The 17,747-nt window shown below is 31.0% G+C and overlaps 2 protein-coding genes across 2 annotated transcripts; both read right to left on the bottom strand.

Moving 5' to 3' along the window:
• Nucleotides 1–219: 219 nt before the first annotated feature.
• LOC131173359 (uncharacterized) lies at nucleotides 220–2,699 on the bottom strand. Its single transcript, XM_058135659.1, has 2 exons — nucleotides 2,176–2,699; nucleotides 220–400 (listed from the first exon to the last, which is right to left on the bottom strand). Exons 1-2 carry the CDS (start codon nucleotides 2,678–2,680, stop codon nucleotides 354–356), a joined length of 552 nt encoding a protein of 183 aa, XP_057991642.1. The 5' UTR covers nucleotides 2,681–2,699; the 3' UTR covers nucleotides 220–353.
• Nucleotides 2,700–14,160: 11,461 nt separating this feature from the next.
• Nucleotides 14,161–16,693, bottom strand: LOC131173134 (uncharacterized). The gene is made up of 2 exons (XM_058134976.1): nucleotides 16,155–16,693; nucleotides 14,161–14,315 (listed from the first exon to the last, which is right to left on the bottom strand). The coding sequence occupies exons 1-2, from the start codon at nucleotides 16,657–16,659 to the stop codon at nucleotides 14,269–14,271; spliced, it is 552 nt and encodes a 183-aa protein (XP_057990959.1). The 5' UTR covers nucleotides 16,660–16,693; the 3' UTR covers nucleotides 14,161–14,268.
• Nucleotides 16,694–17,747: the final 1,054 nt, after the last annotated feature.

The following is a 17,747-nucleotide window of genomic DNA, read 5'->3' as shown; positions in this document are numbered from 1 at the left end:
AATTACTTAATTTTTAATTAAACAATATAAATAAAGAGTATATTAAAAAAATTAATAAATAAAATTTATTATTTTAACTATATTAATCACATCTCCTTAATCTATATAAAAATAGAAGTAAGCATATCATTGGAGACATAATAGTTTATCGAAATTTTAATTTACCTCAATTTTTTATTTCATTCATAATGATTATATATATATATATATATATATATATATATATATTTGTACACTAGTGGAGATTATGATCTTTATTCATAATAATAATTATACTTGGCTTCTCCTAGTGTGCCATGACCAACTTCCTAAACTTCGCTGTATTTCCACCCCTTCAAGTCCTGGGCCAGCTCTCAAACACCTCTAACGAACGCTCCTTCATCTCGTGCCAAATTAATTTCTGACATAAAAAAGGAACAGAGGATGAAGATCAATTAGTAAATCCATATATAGATGATACTTTGATGACTTAACTTAGAAATCTCAACCCTTAATTTAATTTGAAGTGTTGCAGAGTTGAAATAATTGGTAGAATTTATCTTCAACTCGCAAAGAATATATTGCTATTAGAACGTTCAAGTTTTGGATGCTGTTCAAATTTTAAGTTTCACACGGTTGATATTAGCAGTGAATTTATCTTGAATTGGCATAGGATTGATAGTACTTGAAACTTTCATGTAGTCAGAGAACCTCAAAGATTCCATATCAAATCTGGAAATGAAGGTTGCAGAGGTAACATTTGAAGCTGACAGACTCTCCAAGCTTGTCATATGCAAAGCATAAGTAATTGTAGCTAAACCAACGTGTCATTGTAATAAAAATGAAAGGGTGTGCATATGCCTTTTCATATATAAGAATGGTAAAAATCCACTTTCAATGCGTGTTTGCAGCAAGCAATTGTTACAAGAGTAAGAGAAATCAACACGAAGATCGCATTTCTATCTCTTAGAAAAGCTATAATCCGATGAATTTTGTTTTCCAAAGGCAATTCTTCTTGAGCTCTGTCAAAGTGGATTTGGTGACTGATTTATGGAAGTCAACATATTTGTATAGGTTGAACTAGAAATGGGTTCTAACATAGCCGACTTTAAGCTCCTGTAACACAACACGCCTTTGTTTTGTTTTCTCGTCCGACCTTTTTTTTTTTTTTTATCACTTCATCGCCTGGCTTTTGTAATTCAAGCGGCCTCTACCCTATCTAGGCCGAGGGGCTCTCTCCTTTCCTACCTAGTGGTGGGTTAGCTCTCCTCGCTACTATGTGGGCTGTAGAAGGTTTTTTGGGCAAGATCTGACAGCCAGAGCTTAAAGAGAGTTTTCTTCTAGGTGCTACCTAGTTGTAACTTTGCATAGTGTTCCTTTTGGTTTGATGTGCTTGGAGAGGAAGGTTCCTAGGATTTGTCCATCGTTGTTCCGTGAGCCAGTGACAGATCTACTTTTTCTTTTCTTCCTTTGATGCTTGGCTTCTGTGTTTGTGCTTCTTCTGATTCTTTATTGAATAAGAGGGATCTTGAGGGTAAATGCTAGCTGATCGCTGGGGCAATCCCTCTAGCCTCTCCCTCTTCTTCTGCTATTTTCCCTTGAGCCTCTACGTGCTTGACCTCCGTGGTCTCGGTGCTTTAATGGTATTGGTTTTGAGTTTAAGAAATGCTGCCTAGGTTCTAAGGGTGTTGTTGTGCTTTGGGTTACCTAGAAAGGCTTTGTAGCCGTGTGTGGCCCACGCGATGAGCTTCAGTTTGCTGCAATCTCCCTCTTGGTGAATAATGTTCAGCGACGAGTGGCAGAGGTGTCCCTCCTTGGTTCTGGCAGGTCTTGGATTTTGACACATGACCTGCCCCAACTAGAGTTTGTGCTAATGGGTTTGGGCCGAATATTGTTTGGGGCTAGTTTTTTAAGACAATCTTATTAGATCATAGGTTAGGTTTGATTTGATTGTATTATGGCCATGAGCCAATCTCTGTACTGGGATGTAAGCACCCTTGTTTTAATGAAATATTAACTTTCTTTGATAGAATAAAAAAAAAAAAAAATAGAAATGGGCTCCTAACAACCACTCCAACTAAGTTTACCAGAGCCATGTTTTGGCCCCTAATCATTGAAATTAAACTCATGTGCATGCCCTTTTGCGGGAATTCTCTTAGGATTGATTATTTTATGGAAGTTGTTTTGATGGGTTACCTTGAGGGAGTTCTACAGCTTGAAGCATTGCAGGAACAAATTCCTCCACCACAAATGCCTTGGTAGTGTCGATTTTGAGCTTTCGAACATTTCCAACGCTATAGCAATCATTGAATCCATGGTTTTCATCTTCACAATCAATGACGAGCAGACAGGCTTCATGGGAATTTGCCAATTGCACCAAATGTTCAAAATGTGAACGTTCTGAGAGCACAGTGTTGAAGATAACTTTCAGCTCCAGATCGAGCTGGGTTGAGGTGATTTGGCAAGCAATTTTGAAAGGCAATTCATCATAATATTCGGCAGAGATATTGGAGTCATTTGTAGGGGACGTTGTGATGGAGTTTTGAAGTGCTACGATTACATCTGCTTCATCGATGAGAGGATAGTGAAGAAAATTAGCTAATTTGGTGGCTATTTCAGTCTTCTTAACGCTTGAAGGACCCTTTATTGCTATCATCGTTGGAAAATTGAATTGTTCTTCCTCACCTCTTTTTGATTCCATTTCTTCTCTATGTTACTCTCTACACTTCCTAATTGTATGGTAATAATGTAATGAAATTGAACATTTATATCATTTAAAAGTTTTCATTCAACATTTGGAATCTTTGATCCCTTTGCTTGGGTAGAATGCAAGGTATAATGCTTTGCAGAATAATCAAGCTTCCAGTTTTAGAATTCCAATTTGTAAAATATTGGCTAGAGATTATCTTCCGCCCAAGGAAAAGAATAATTATGAGGCATTTAAAATTTATAAGTAATTAATAAATAATTAATATTTTTTATAAAAAATAATTTATAAGTATATTTATTATTAAAATAATAAAAAAAATATTAAATTAGATATGTGGTAAAATTTTAAAAATTAAATAAGAGTAATATGGCAAAATATTTAGTCAAATTTAATTTATAAACACTAAAATAAAAATTTTATCTCTTCTAATTTATAAATTTATCTTATAAGTGAAAAAAATATATATATTATAAATAAATAGATAAATTTATTTTTAAAATTTGTAAGCAAAATTTACCGTCTTATAAGTTAAAAAAAAATAACCCTAAATACAATATGTCAAATCTTTCTTAGATATATAGTCATTAAAAATTATGTTTATGTGATGAACAAGTAATAATATATATATATATATATATATATATATATATATATATATCCTTTTAGCATTTTGCATTATGTGTCCTATTACTCCTACGTCATTAAGCTTCAAAAAGTGAGAGAGTGGGAAAATGTTTGATACTAGCATAAATACATATTTACATTGGTATGCTATCATAATGTACTTACGTTTAGAGTCTGTTTCACATTGATATTTGAGCTACGGTTAAAATGTTAGTAGTATGTCTTAGAGCATATTATTTTGTATGTATCTTGTATATATTTTATTAATAAAAGGCAATTTCACTTTTCCATTTACATAATCTATTTATGTGTAATTGAAAAGGTCCATTGATATTTTATTAGAAATTTTATTCTTAAGTTGTTAAGAATATGAGTGACAGTATTTCTAGAATAAAATATCATAAATTGGTTCACAATCGAGAATACTTCACAAAGGACATTACTTAACCAGAAAGATTGTAATCATGTTTATTCCCAAGGTATTTATATGAGATATAAATAAGATGGAGTGGTGAATCTCATGCCACATAACAAACATGATAGGCACTTATACATGATAAGTAGACCGAACCAGTGACTCTTGTGACAAGCACATGGAGTTTACTCTTGTCAATGCATTGTCATATATCATATTAGTGCATATAATCTTTAGACCTGAGATAACATGGTTATCTTGTATATAGGTTGTTTGAGTTTGATACTGCTTTCATACTCGTACTGTGTATGGGTATATGGGCATGTGTTGGCTCTTACTAGTTATATATGGAGATAGGTGTTGATCAAGATAGAATCCGTCACCCTAAGTAAATAGGGATAAAATCCTATGTTCATTTAATTGTTCTTGATGATTTAAGTTCCTGGCCAGGACAGATAGATTTAGTCAGAAAAGAGTTTCTGACAAGAAAATCTAATTAATCAAGAATTGAAATTAAAAGAGAAGATAATGTTCATAGCAAATGGAGTTTGACATTAACCATGACTTCAGCCGGAATTGAGATTTTGTAACGGAAAGATTTTAGTGTATGGTAACATATGATTGAAGGTTCATTTAAGGTATTCCTTATTACTAATTGGGTGGCCATGGCATGTTATGCTAGGTGTCAACCATGGTCTATGATGTGCCTGAAATGATTTAGAGAAATCATTTAAAATAAGAAAGAGTTCTAATGATATTATGGGATAATATAATTTATCATTGCCAATAAGTAATGAGCCTAGTAAGTTACACATCTACACAAGTTAATCACCAAGTAAAATGTGATTTAATTGATTAACTAAAGAGTTTAATTAATTAATTAAATAGGTTTAGTTTGCAATAAGATTGCAAGGTCCCTAGCATGACTTGAAACCAAATCTAGGTTATTGAATGTATAGCATAAATTAAATTTATATTTAAATTGTTTAAATATGAAATTAATTATAAGAAATTAATTAATGGAGATTAATTAATCAATTAATTTATATTTGATATAAATTAATTTGAAGAAGAGAAATTATTATTATTTTGAGTTGAGAACTCAAATTAAAAATATAAAAGTAAGATTAAATCATATAGTGATATGTGGCACTATGAGATATTGACACATGGCACCATATGATCTTGCCACTTGTCTTCCTATGATGGAAGACCACTTTTCATGATTTAAATGGAGCTTAACACTTGACTCCATAGGATTAAGTCAACCAAAAGCAAGATGGGATCTTGTGGTGACATGCGGCAAGAGTTAGTAAGATTTGACTTTAGTATAAAAGGGGAAAAGGACGAAAGAGAAAATAATTTTCTCTTCTTCCTCATCAAAGTGGACGGCAACTCTCTCTCTCCCTTTTCTCTTCATTTGTTCATTTTAATTCAAGAAGAAATCCTTGATCTTCTTTGAATTAAAATTGCTAAAAAGTGTTTCTAAACTTCCATACATTCAAACAACCCCACTAAAGCATAAATCCCAAACTTCAAGTGGTTGAATAGGCTTAGGAAGCAAACTTGGGGCTGCCATTGTTACCATTGGTGTGTGCTTATGGTGGATAAGCTAGAGGGATAACATTTGGGGTCCTAAGAGCATTCTAAGAGTGGGAATTCCATCAATTGTGCATCAAGAGGTTAGTACTCAAAATCCCCTCTTTTAATTAGGGATTAATTGAATTAAATATTAATTCACAATATTAAATGGCAAATGAAAGTTTAAAGCATGCTAAAATGTGTTTTAGTATGCAATTGAGCATTGAAAATTGATTAGGACCATAACACACTTGTATGATGCATGAAACCCTAGAATGGTTTTGAAATTTTAATGCTTTAAATGCCCTAAATCCATACTTCTACCCCTTCAATTGGTATCAGAGCCATTATATTTACTATTTAGATTAATTATGAGGCTTAATTATGTGATTGGGTTGAATTTGGGTTGATTTGAAGTTGGTTTGGATCAAGAAAATCCTAATTTTGCCAAACTGCCGCAAGAAATATAGCTGGGCATGTTCTGGTTTTACGGCCCGGGCGTGTTTCAACTTACACGGGCCGTGTTGTCGCGCGCGCCTCGCCCGTGTCATTCAACGTTAACAAGGCCCAGCCCATGTTTTTATGCACGCCCGTGCCATGTAAGCGTTACGCGGTGTGTTATTTGTTTTAGGGGCGTGTTGGGATTTTTTTGGACTTGATTTTGGGGCCCATTATGCAATAGTTGTATAATTTAAGGCCCACAATTGAGCCCAAACCTAATTAAATGGTTTAATTAGACATTTTAATCACACAATTAATTTATGAAAATTTGTTTTCATGGAATTAAATTTGAAAAAAGTTTCTAAATTTAAATTTATTTGAATAAGATTCAAATTTGAATTTTTGTTGAATATGTAATATTCAATTTAAATTTAAGCATGTATATTTTATTTAATTGTTAAATTTTAAATATGCATGATGGATGATCATGGACAATAAAAGACCAATGTGATTGGATTTATTTATTTATTATAATTTTTCTTTGGGATGTAAAATAATTAATTTATTTTAGTGGCATGTATCATAAATGTTATGATAACTTAGGATGTAATTTCATTTATTTAAGGACTTTAAGTCCATATTCTTGTAAATTCACCTTGGTATGCTAAGAGTTACAATGTAATTGGATTGTAAGAAGAACAAGGAAGTCAAGAGCATTGGTGGGACCAGTGGGAGGAAATCAAGATCAAGAGTTGATTATGTACTCCTTCAGCAACTCTTGTAAAATGAATGAATGAAATACACCTAGGAATGTCCTGATTCAATTCTTGATAGCTCAGAATTGAATCTTTTAGAAAGTCCATGATCATACCATATTATTTGTTTATCCATGTATGCATGAGATGTGTATGAATGAATGCAAGTATATGATATATGCATGCCAACTGGATAATGTGCAAAGTGAGACCATAATAGTAATTAAGCCGATCACAAAATCTTCCAAACAAATGATTAAGTTGGAAATGGTATAATTATGGTAATTATATCATGGCCCTCCATTGAGATAATTATTTTAAGAAATTTTAAATACATGCATCATTAGCTATATGAGCTTGGATATGATGTATTTATTTAAGAGATTTTCTTGAGAATAATTGTTAAGCATAAGATGTTGTAACTATGTGAATGGTTGGTGGCCAATAATGGATGTGCCTAAGGTAATTAAAATTATTTGCATGCCTACTAGCTCAATGGGATCAACTTAACTAATGCCAGATAAATCAATAATGGATGTGTCTGAGATTTTGGGCATTAGCGGCCAAATAAATGATTGAACCTCACATGAGATGTGATGGGCAAGGAGTTGCTCACTTATAGTTTATTGTAATTCCAATAATGGATGTACTTGAGGGTGATCAATAAGACTATAAGAATTCAATCACCCACTAGAAATCCATCTAACTAGGATTTCCGTTTCCTATTCTGGAAGTGTAGGATTCGCCAAGTTAGTGGGAGAACCAATTTGATTAAAAGACCATAATCATTTTGGTTAATTACTTGATATATTTACTAATTAATCTTGTTACTTTCTACAGTTCATTTTCTGATAATAATGAGCACACAACAACCACCACCATCCAATATCCTTGCGGGCATACTTGATCACAATAGGTTGACTAGACCTAACCTTTCTGATTGGCTCAGAAATTTAAAGCTTGTCCTGAACCTAGAACGTATTAGATATGTTCTAGATTCAAAGATTCATGGTCCCTTGCCTCCAGGGGCCACTCCAGAGGAATCAGAGACTTTGGACAAGTGGAAGGAGCATGATATGAGAGCCAGATGCTACATGCTTGCTTCTATGACTAATGAGGTACAGAAGTAATATGAAAACATGCAAAGTGCGAATGAGATCCTTCTTCACCTGTAAGAGTTGTATGTTGAGCATAGCAGGAATGCTAGATATGAGATATCTAGGCAGTTATTCCGCATAAGGATGTCAGAGGGACAGAATGTAGAAGATCATGTCCACAAGATGATTCGGCTCATTGAGCAGTTGGAACATCTTGATTTTCACATGGATTTCCAACTGCAGACGGTTTGATCTTTCAGTCCCTACCAAAGTCATTTGGAAATTTTATGACAAATTTCCATATGATTAAGCAAGAATGCACTATAGCTGGCTTGCTTAACATGTCGTTATTGCCCAAAAGAATACGGAAATAAAGGAAAAGAGGTAGCTTTGGTTGCATCTTCTTCTTCTGCTGGAAAGTCCAAGAAAAAGAAGGGAAATAAGAAAAAGAAACCTTAAGTTCCTGGACCTTCAAAGAAGATAGTCAAACAGAAGGGCAAGACAGAAGCTGACAAAGGCAAAGGAAAGTATTTCCACTACCAGAAGGATGGGCACTGGAAAAGGAACTGCCCAGAGTATCTTACTTCTCTGAAGGATAAGAAAGATAAACCTTCAGAAGGTATGTCTATATCTTGTTATTTAGATTCTAATGATGCTCATAGTTCATCTACAGCTTGGATTTTAGATACTGGTGCTAGTTCTCACATTACTTATGACATGCAGGAACTAGCAAGTAGCAGCAGCTTGCAAACACAAGATGTTAGACTCCGGATTGGCAATGGCTCAATCATGAAGCTTTAGCCATAGGATCTAAATATTTATACATTTATGGACATGTTTTGTATTTAAATAATATTTTATATGTACCCGATGCTTTTAAGAACATTATTTTTGTATCTAGTTTAACTAGAAATGGTTATGAATTTCAATTCAGAAATGATGTTTGCAATATTTATTTTGGAAATGAATATGTTGGCTCAGGTTATATGCATGATAGACTTTATTATTTGGATAATAATGTTAAATACAAATCTAATGCAAGCAATCTAAATGAATGTAATGCCATGATGAAAATCAACTCAAGTTCAAAATATATTTGGCACTTGAGATTAGGTCATATTGCAGAAGATAGGATTGCAAAGCTGGAGAAAATGGGGATTTTATCCTCATTGGGTTCTGAACTTACTCCAACTTGTGAATCCTGCCTTCAAGGCAAAATGACTAGATCACCTTTTCTTGGACAGGGGTTAAGAGCAAAAAATATTTTGGAACTTATACATAGTGATGTGTGTGGTCCATTTAAGGAAATCGCTAGAGGCAATTTTTATTATTTTATTACCTTTACTGATGATAAATCAAGGTTTGGGTATTTATATTTGATGAAATACAAACATGAATCCTTTGAAAAGTTTAAAGAATTTAAATCTGAAGTAGAAAATCAAATAAGAAAAAGTATTAAAACTCTTCAATCAGAACGTGGAGGCGAATACTTAAGTAATGAATTTGATAAATACTTGAAAGAGCATGGCATTATATCCCAGCTGACTCCTCCAAGAACGCCACAATTAAATGGTGTGTCTGAAAGGAGAAATCATACCCTATTAGATATGAGTACACAGTATGATGAGCTATACTGATATACCAATCTCCTTTTGGGGATTTGCAATAGAATTAGCTTTGCATATTCTGAATAGGATTTCATCAAAGTCAGTCTCTTCCACACCTTAAGAGATATGACATGGAAGAAAACCAAGTCTTAAACATGTTAAGATTTGGGGTTGTCCAGCTTACATTAAAAAGCTGAAGACTGATAAATTGAAAACCAAATCAGAAAGGTGTCGATTTGTTGGGTATCCAAAAGAAAGTTTTGGATATTATTTTTATTTGCCTTGTCACACCCTATCCCTTAGTAAGATGTAACATAATCCCGTAGTTCATCTAATGATTTACCGTACTTCGCCTACCGGTAACCCATTAAATATACTATAAGAGATTTTAAAACTTTTTTCTTACATTTTGGAAGTGGTGAGCATTTTGATAGGAAATAAAAATATTTAATTGAAGTTTGAAAACTAGTTAAGATTTTTATCCTATTTTATGTTTCCGCAAATTTTATAAAAATTTTGGCAGAGTACCGTCTGTATTTGGGAAAAACAGTTCTTCAAAACCTATGAAAACACTTCCAAATAATTAATTTCAACCCCATTTGCAACCACCAAACTTCAACTCAACAGCAATAGCAACACTTCAATTCAAAATCCAAATTTCAAATCAAGAATTGATATCTCAAAACATTTCATAATCTCATGCACATTGCATTTTAAATATTTAATTTACATTCATAAGTTAATTTACAGATGCAAAATCTCAAAAATAATATTGTTATACATTGACTGTACAACTGCTCAATCTACCTTAATACATATGACACTAAATCATTTACATCAAAATAATTACAAAGGTATTAACAAATACCCATACAAAATCTCCAAACTGTGCTCCTCTCATCAGACTCACTCTGCGCTATGTCCTTTCTCTATCTCATGACAAGAAAGAAGCTATCGCTGAGTATAAAAATACTCAGTGGTGCACAATAAAATACAAAATGCATAATATAAAACATCTATGAATAATTCATAATTCAAAAATCTCACAATCACATTTCACAATTTTTCAAATCATAGTTAGAGCAAATCATAATTTTCAAAGCTTAATAACACAAATTTGATCAAACAATTTAATAATCATAGTGTTGCCAATCAATAACATAACTTAGGCCATGACACAAAATTTCTAAATATGCCGTGTTGTACACCACGACAATCGATCTCACCATTTATGTTGATTATGGTTAAATGACATTAAACTTGTCCAAGCCTAATAAGTCAAAATCAAAAGTTAAGCTTCTCTCGCCAAGTTTTAAAGAGAGAAATTTCTTATCAAGTGTGCAGCCTTCGTTCTTTCTTATCGTTTTCAGTAACCTACCTTTATTCCATCTGAACAACGGTTGACTTTTTTTAACCCAACACGAAGAGTGTATTCTCCTTCCTCACCTCCATGTAGGTTTGTGTATAGTTGTTTATTTTATTTTCTTTGGACATAGGCTAATCTTCAAGGGAGAGGGACTCGACAACCTATGTTTTTCTTTAACCCAGAGCTTCTAAGCTACGATGAGGGGCTTGGGATCTGATTTCTTTTTTTTTTTCTCTTTTCTTTTTGTTATGTTTGTTTGTGATATTTGGGCTGCTAGATCTAAGGGTTAATGGGGTTCTATGTAGCGAGGTATCTCTTGGGCACAGTATCGATTTCTTCCTCTTAAGTATCCAATATAGTGGCAAGTTTACTGTGATAAAAGAAGGGTCAATTGACCCTTTCTTTTTTTTTTAATTTCTCCTATATATTTATTTAAATTAACTTTCTATAAATTTAAATATTGAACATTCTTTTTTAATAGAAAATATATTTTTTAGTAAAAATGTATTTTTTATTAATATGAAATTAATTTATGTTCATATATTGAGTAAATTATTATGTATTCGTTAGTATATACAATTTACCCATAAAAGGTGTGTATTATTTTTCAAAATTTAATTATTTTTTTAAATTTAATTATTTTCTAAATTTAACACTTAACTATTTTTATATGAGTATTCATATATTATTTTTTTAGTATAATAAACATATCGTACAATTTACTTGTGTATTAACTGCAGAAAATTTTTTTTATAAATCCGCCATTATTCTAATCCATCAAAGCCTAAGAGCAATAAGGCTCTGTCGCTGCCCTTTTTCTTCCCTTTGTTCAAATCTAGTTATTTTGACCTTACAGATGGCATAGGGACTTTTTGGTGTGGGGGTTTAGCTATTGCAGAGCTTCTTTAGCTCTTATGCATTCAATGGATAGGATCTTCCTCCCTTGACCTCCATTTGTCATTTTCTTTCCTGGCTGCTGTGGCTCGGTGCTTTTAGTGATCGGCGTTCAACCTCTTCTCTGCACTGGATTCAAGACTGCAAGTTATTGCCACCCCTTCCAAGTTCTTCAGATGTGAGCAATAGGTTTTTTTCTATGTGGGCCGGGTGTCTTTTGATTGTGTTACTTGTATTTGGGTTTATTGCCCTTCTTTGTAATGTTTACAAGCCCATTAATGAATTATGACCTTAAAAAAACATAAAAATAAAAGCTTGCCTGAGCCTAATAATTTGGGCCTAACTTATTGTCCTAGCTCGACTCTTCTACCTTTAAGGAGCTAAACCTTTCCAAGATTTGCAATTGGCAGTTTTCTGTTATAGAATTAGCGATGGCGATAGGTTAAGTTTTACGGGTATCCAATATAATGAGTTTTAGTATATAATTAAATTTAAAATAAATTTAAATTTAAAATTTAATATAAGTGACGAGTTTAGGTCGAGTTCAAATTTTATATTTTGGATATCTGTTATGTAAATATATTAAGATAAATATTTAATTAAATATAAAATATATATTTTTCATAATAATAATTATAAATTTTTATATATTTCATTTTATATAAAATACAATTAAAATATTTTATGAAATTATTAAATTTTTAGAATATAAATTAATAAAAATAAATTTTTATGTAAATTTTTAATTAAAAAATATAAAATTAAATAGGTACATATATTTTTTGGGTAATAATAATCGAGTTTGGAATGAATTCGAATTTTGAGAATAAATTTTAATCAAGTTTAAGATGAATTTGAGTGTTGAAAATATTAATCGGTTTTAAATATGATACTTTTCGCAGATATCCTATCTATTGCCATTCTTATATAAGACTGCAAGGGATCAAGGATATATGATTCTTGAACATCCAATGCATCATCTAGCAACTTTTAGGACTATTTGGTAATTATTCAAAATCAAATTATTTCTCAAATTATATCAACAATAATAAAGAAAAGACAGAAGTCTATTTCATTCTATAACACAACTTCTGTAATTTTTCTAAATTTACTGAAGTTTAAAAAATTACTATTTTAGTTATTTTTTTAAATAAAATTTCACTAATTTTCTATTATTTTTATTTGTTTGGTTCATCAGCTAATTAACTAATTATTTTGTTAATAATTTAAATAAATCTTACATTAATTAATTTAAAGTTAACTTTTATCCAGAAAATCTATAATAATAATAATAGTCATTTTCTTAAAAAATTTTAATATTCTTTAATAATATAGTTTGAAATTACTATATTATGAGAATAAAATCTCTTTAATAAAGAACTTATTTGGAAATATGGGTTTAAAAAACCCAAGAAGCCATGTCATTAAAATAGATATTTATAGGAATAAATTCTGAAATTACATAAATAAAAAACAACATGCTCAAACATCATAATGTTTAAAAAAAAATTAAAATTAAGGAATATTTGGAATAATATTAATCCATTTGATTTTTTTTTATTTTTTCATTAAAAATAAATACACACAGATTTAGGAAGACAACACAAATATAAAAGCTTTATTAACTGATCAACAATCATCAACTATATTATCATTATGATGAGATGATTTTATCAAACAATTTATATTTATGCGCTTCCAATTACTCCCTCAGCTCACAGACTTATATTTTTTTAATTTATTTTAAATTATAGGTCACTTTTTTTTAATTATAATTAATTTATTAATTTATTAATATATTCTTATTGAAAGAGTAAAATATAGGCTAAATACATCTTTTCGGATAAAAGTTAGGGGCGTAAAGGTGCATTAGGTCTAAAATCTATTTGTTTCAAAAAAAAATTGACATGATTAAAAAAAAAAGGTCAAATCTTGTTGTGTTTTGATAATTTAATTCAAATGGTTAAATCTCAGCAAAAATAACCAAATTTCTAAAATTTGTTAAAATTTTATTCAATTTTCTTCAATCAAATTTTAAACTCTATTGAAAATTCAATATTACCATATTCATCAATTCTTTCATAATTTATTTTGAAAATCAAATAATGATGGATTTGATTACTATGGCCAAAAATTTTGATGCAGTAAGGATATCAAAATAAAATTTGGAAGTGGTTGATGGTATTGGGAAGGTTTGATCGGCTAGAAAATAACAAGGAAGAATATGTCAAAAAAAATTAAATAAAATTACAACAAGTTTTCAAAATTTTAAAAATTTAAATAAAATTTTTATATATTTTCAAATTTTGGACCTTAAAATTGAACAAAGAATTATGATTTTACATTTCAACGTCTTGTTTATTTGCAAAAAACTATTTTCTGTGCAGAGGTGACAAAACGTGATAAGAATTTTTTTTTTTTTAAATTAATAGATCAAAATAATTTAGTAACATAAATTACTTAATTTTTAATTAAACAATATAAATAAAAAGTATATTAAAAAAATGAATAAATAAAATTTATTTTTTTAACTATATTAATTACATCTCCTTATTCTATATAAAAATAGAAGTAAGCATATAATTGGAGACATAATAGTTTATCGAAATTTTAATTTACCTCAATTTTTTATTTCATTCATAATGATTATAATTATATATATATATATATATATATATATACTAGTGGAGATTATGATCTTTATTCATAATAATAATTATACTTGGCTTCTCCTAGTGTGCCATGACCAACTTCCTAAACTTTGCTGTATTTCCACCCCTTCAAGTCCTGGGCCAGCTCTCAAACACCTCTAACGAGGGCTCCTTCATCGCGTGCCAAATTAATTTCTGACATAAAAAAGGAACAGAGGAATGAAGATCAATTAGTAAATCCATATATAGATGATACTTTGATGACTTAACTTAGAAATCTCAACCATTAATTTAATTTGAAGTGTTGCAGAGTTGAAATAATTGGTAGAATTTATCTTCAACTGGCAAAGAATATATTGCTATTAGAATGTTCAAGTTTTGGATGCTGTTCAAATTTTAAGTTTCACACGGTTGATATCAGCAGTGAATTTATCTTGAATTGGCATAGGATTGATAGTACTGAAACTTTCATGTACTCAGAGAACCTCAAAGATTCCATATCAAATATGGAAATGAAGGTTGCAGAGGTAAAATTTGAAGCTGACAGACTCTCCAAGCTTGTCATATGCAAAGCATAAGTAATTGTAGCTAAACCAAGGGCTTTTGATCAAATAGGTGTAATCGAAAATAAAAAAAATACCAAAAACAGGTGAGTTTGAAAATAATTATCAAAAAGATTGAGTTACACTGAGGTGGACGAGATGAGTACGGGACGCTAATTATATTAGCGTTTTTAATGTTCGTAGCGTCCGCATCAAAATTTTTAAAGGAAAGCTGGATGCTATTCAAAATAGCGTCCAGTTTTCCTTTTAATAATAAAAAGTTAATTAAAAAAAATTTTAAAGGTTTGACGCTATTTATAGTAGCGTCCAACTTTTTTTTTTAATTTTTAATTATTTTATTTTATATTTTAAATAAAATATAAATATTATTTTAATAAATAAAATTATAATATATAATATTATATATTATAATATTTGTTTTCTCTTCCGACCTTTTTTTTTTTTTCACTTCATCGCCTGGCTTTTGTAATTCAAGCGGCCTCTACCCTATCTAGGCCGAGGGGCTCTCTCCTTTCCTACCTAGTAGTGGGTTAGCTCTCCTCGCTACTATGTGGGCTGTAGAAGGTTTTTTGGGCAAGATCTGACAGCCAGAGCTTAAAGAGAGAGTTTTCTTCTAGGTGCTACCTAGTTGTAACTTTGCATAGTGTTCCTTTTGGTTTGATGTGCTTGGAGAGGAAGGTTCCTAGTATTTATCCATCGTTGTTCCGTGAGCCAGTGACAGATCTACTTTTTCTTTTCTTCCTTTGATGCTTGGCTTCTGTGTTTGTGCTTCTTCTGATTCTTTATTGAATAAGAGGGATCTTGAGGGTAAATGCTAGCTGATCGCTGGGGCAATCCCGCTAGCCTCTCCCTCTTCTTCTGCTATTTTCCCTTGAGCCTCGACGTGCTTGACTTCCATGGTCTCGGTGCTTTAATGGTATTGGTTTTGAGTTTAAGAAATGCTGCCTAGGTTCTAAGGGTGTTGTTGTGCTTTGGGTTACCTAGAAAGGCTTTGTAGCCGTGTGTGGCCCACGCGATGAGCTTCAGTTTGCTGCAATCTCCCTCTTGGTGAATAATGTTCAGCGACGAGCGGCAAAGGTGTCTCTCCTTGGTTCTGGCAGGTCTTGGATTTTGACACATGTCCTGCCCCAACTAGAGCTTGTGCTAATGGGTTTGGGCCGAATATTGTTTGGGGCTAGTTTTTTAAGACTCTCTTATTAGATCATCGGTTAGGTTTGATTTGATTGTATTATGGCCATGAGCCAATCTCTGTACTGGGGATGTAAGCACCCTTGACTTAATGAAATATTAACTTTCTTTGATAGAATAAAAAAAAAAAAAAAAAAGAAATGGGCTCCTAACAACCACTCCAACTAAGTTTACCAGAGCCATGTTTTGGCCCCTAATCATTGAAATTAAACTCATGTGCATGCCCTTTTGTGGGAATTCTCTTAGGATTGATTATTTTATGGAAGTTGTTTTGATGGGTTACCTTGAGGGAGTTCTACAGCTTGAAGCATTGCAGGAACAAATTCCTCCACCACAAATGCCTTGGTAGTGTCGATTTTGAGCTTTCGAACATTTCCAACGCTATAGCAATCATTGAATCCATGGTTTTCATCTTCACAATCAATGACGAGCAGACAGGCTTCATGGGAATTTGCCAATTGCACCAAATGTTCAAAATGTGAACGTTCTGAGAGCACAGTGTTGAAGATAACTTTCAGCTTCAGATCGAGCTGGGTTGAGGTGATTTGGCAAGCAATTTTGAAAGGCAATTCATCATAATATTCGGCGGAGATACTGGAGTCATTTGTAGGGGACGTTGTGATGGAGTTTTGAAGCGCTACGATTACATCTGCTTCATCGATGAGAGGATAGTGAAGAAAATCAGCTAATTTGGTGGCTATTTCAGTCTTCTTAACGCTTGAAGGACCCTTTATTGCTATCATCGTTGGAAAATTGAATTGTTCTGCCTCACCTCTTTTTGATTCCATTTCTTCTCTATGTTACTCTCTATACACTTCCTAATTGTATGGTAATAATGTAATGAAATTGAACATTTATATCATTTAAAAGTTTTCATTCAACATTTGGAATCTTTGATCCCTTTGCTTGGGTAGAATGCAAGGTATAATGCTTTGCAGAATAATCAAGCTTCCAGTTTTAGAATTCCAATTTGTAAAATATTGGCTAGAGAATATCTTCCGCCCAAGGAAAAGAATAATTATGAAGCATTTAAAATTTATAAGTAATTAATAAACAATTAATATTTTTCATAAAAAATAATTTATAAATATATTTATTATTAAAATAATAAAAAATAATATTAAATAAGATATACGGTGAAATTTTAAAAATTAAATAAGAGTAATATGGCAAAATATTTAGCCAAATTTAATTTATAAATATAAAACAAAAATTTTATCTCTTCTAATTTATAAATTTATGTTATAAGTAAAAAAAAAAAAAAAAATATATATATATATATATATATATATATATATATATATATATATATATATATATATATATATATATATATATATATATATATATATATATATTATAAATAAATAGATAAACTTATTTTTAAAATTGTAAGTAAAATTTACCGTCTTATAAGTTAAAAAAAATAACCCTAAATACAAGATATCAAATCTTTCTTAGATATATAGTCATTAAAAATTATGTCTATGTGATGAACAAGTAATAATCTATATATATATCCTTTTAGCATTTTGCATTATGCGTCCTATTACTCCTACGTCATTAAGCTTCAAAAAGTGAGAGAGTGGGAAAATGTTTAATACTAGCATAAATACATATTTACATTGGTATGCTATCATAATGTACTTACGTTTAGAGTCCGTTTCACATTGTTATTTGAGCTACAGTTAAAATATTAGTAGTATGTTCTAGAGTATATTATTTTGTATGTACCTTATATATATTTTATTAACAAAAGACAATTATACTTTTCCATTTACATAATCTATTTATGTGTAATTGAAAAGGGCTATTGATATTTTGTTAGAAATTCTATTATTAAGTTGTTAAGAATATGAGTGACAGTATTTATAGA

This window comes from Hevea brasiliensis, chromosome 14 (assembly GCF_030052815.1).
Source record: "Hevea brasiliensis isolate MT/VB/25A 57/8 chromosome 14, ASM3005281v1, whole genome shotgun sequence".
Taxonomy (NCBI): Eukaryota; Viridiplantae; Streptophyta; class Magnoliopsida; order Malpighiales; family Euphorbiaceae; genus Hevea; species Hevea brasiliensis.
This window is presented reverse-complemented; position numbering and strand designations above follow the sequence as displayed.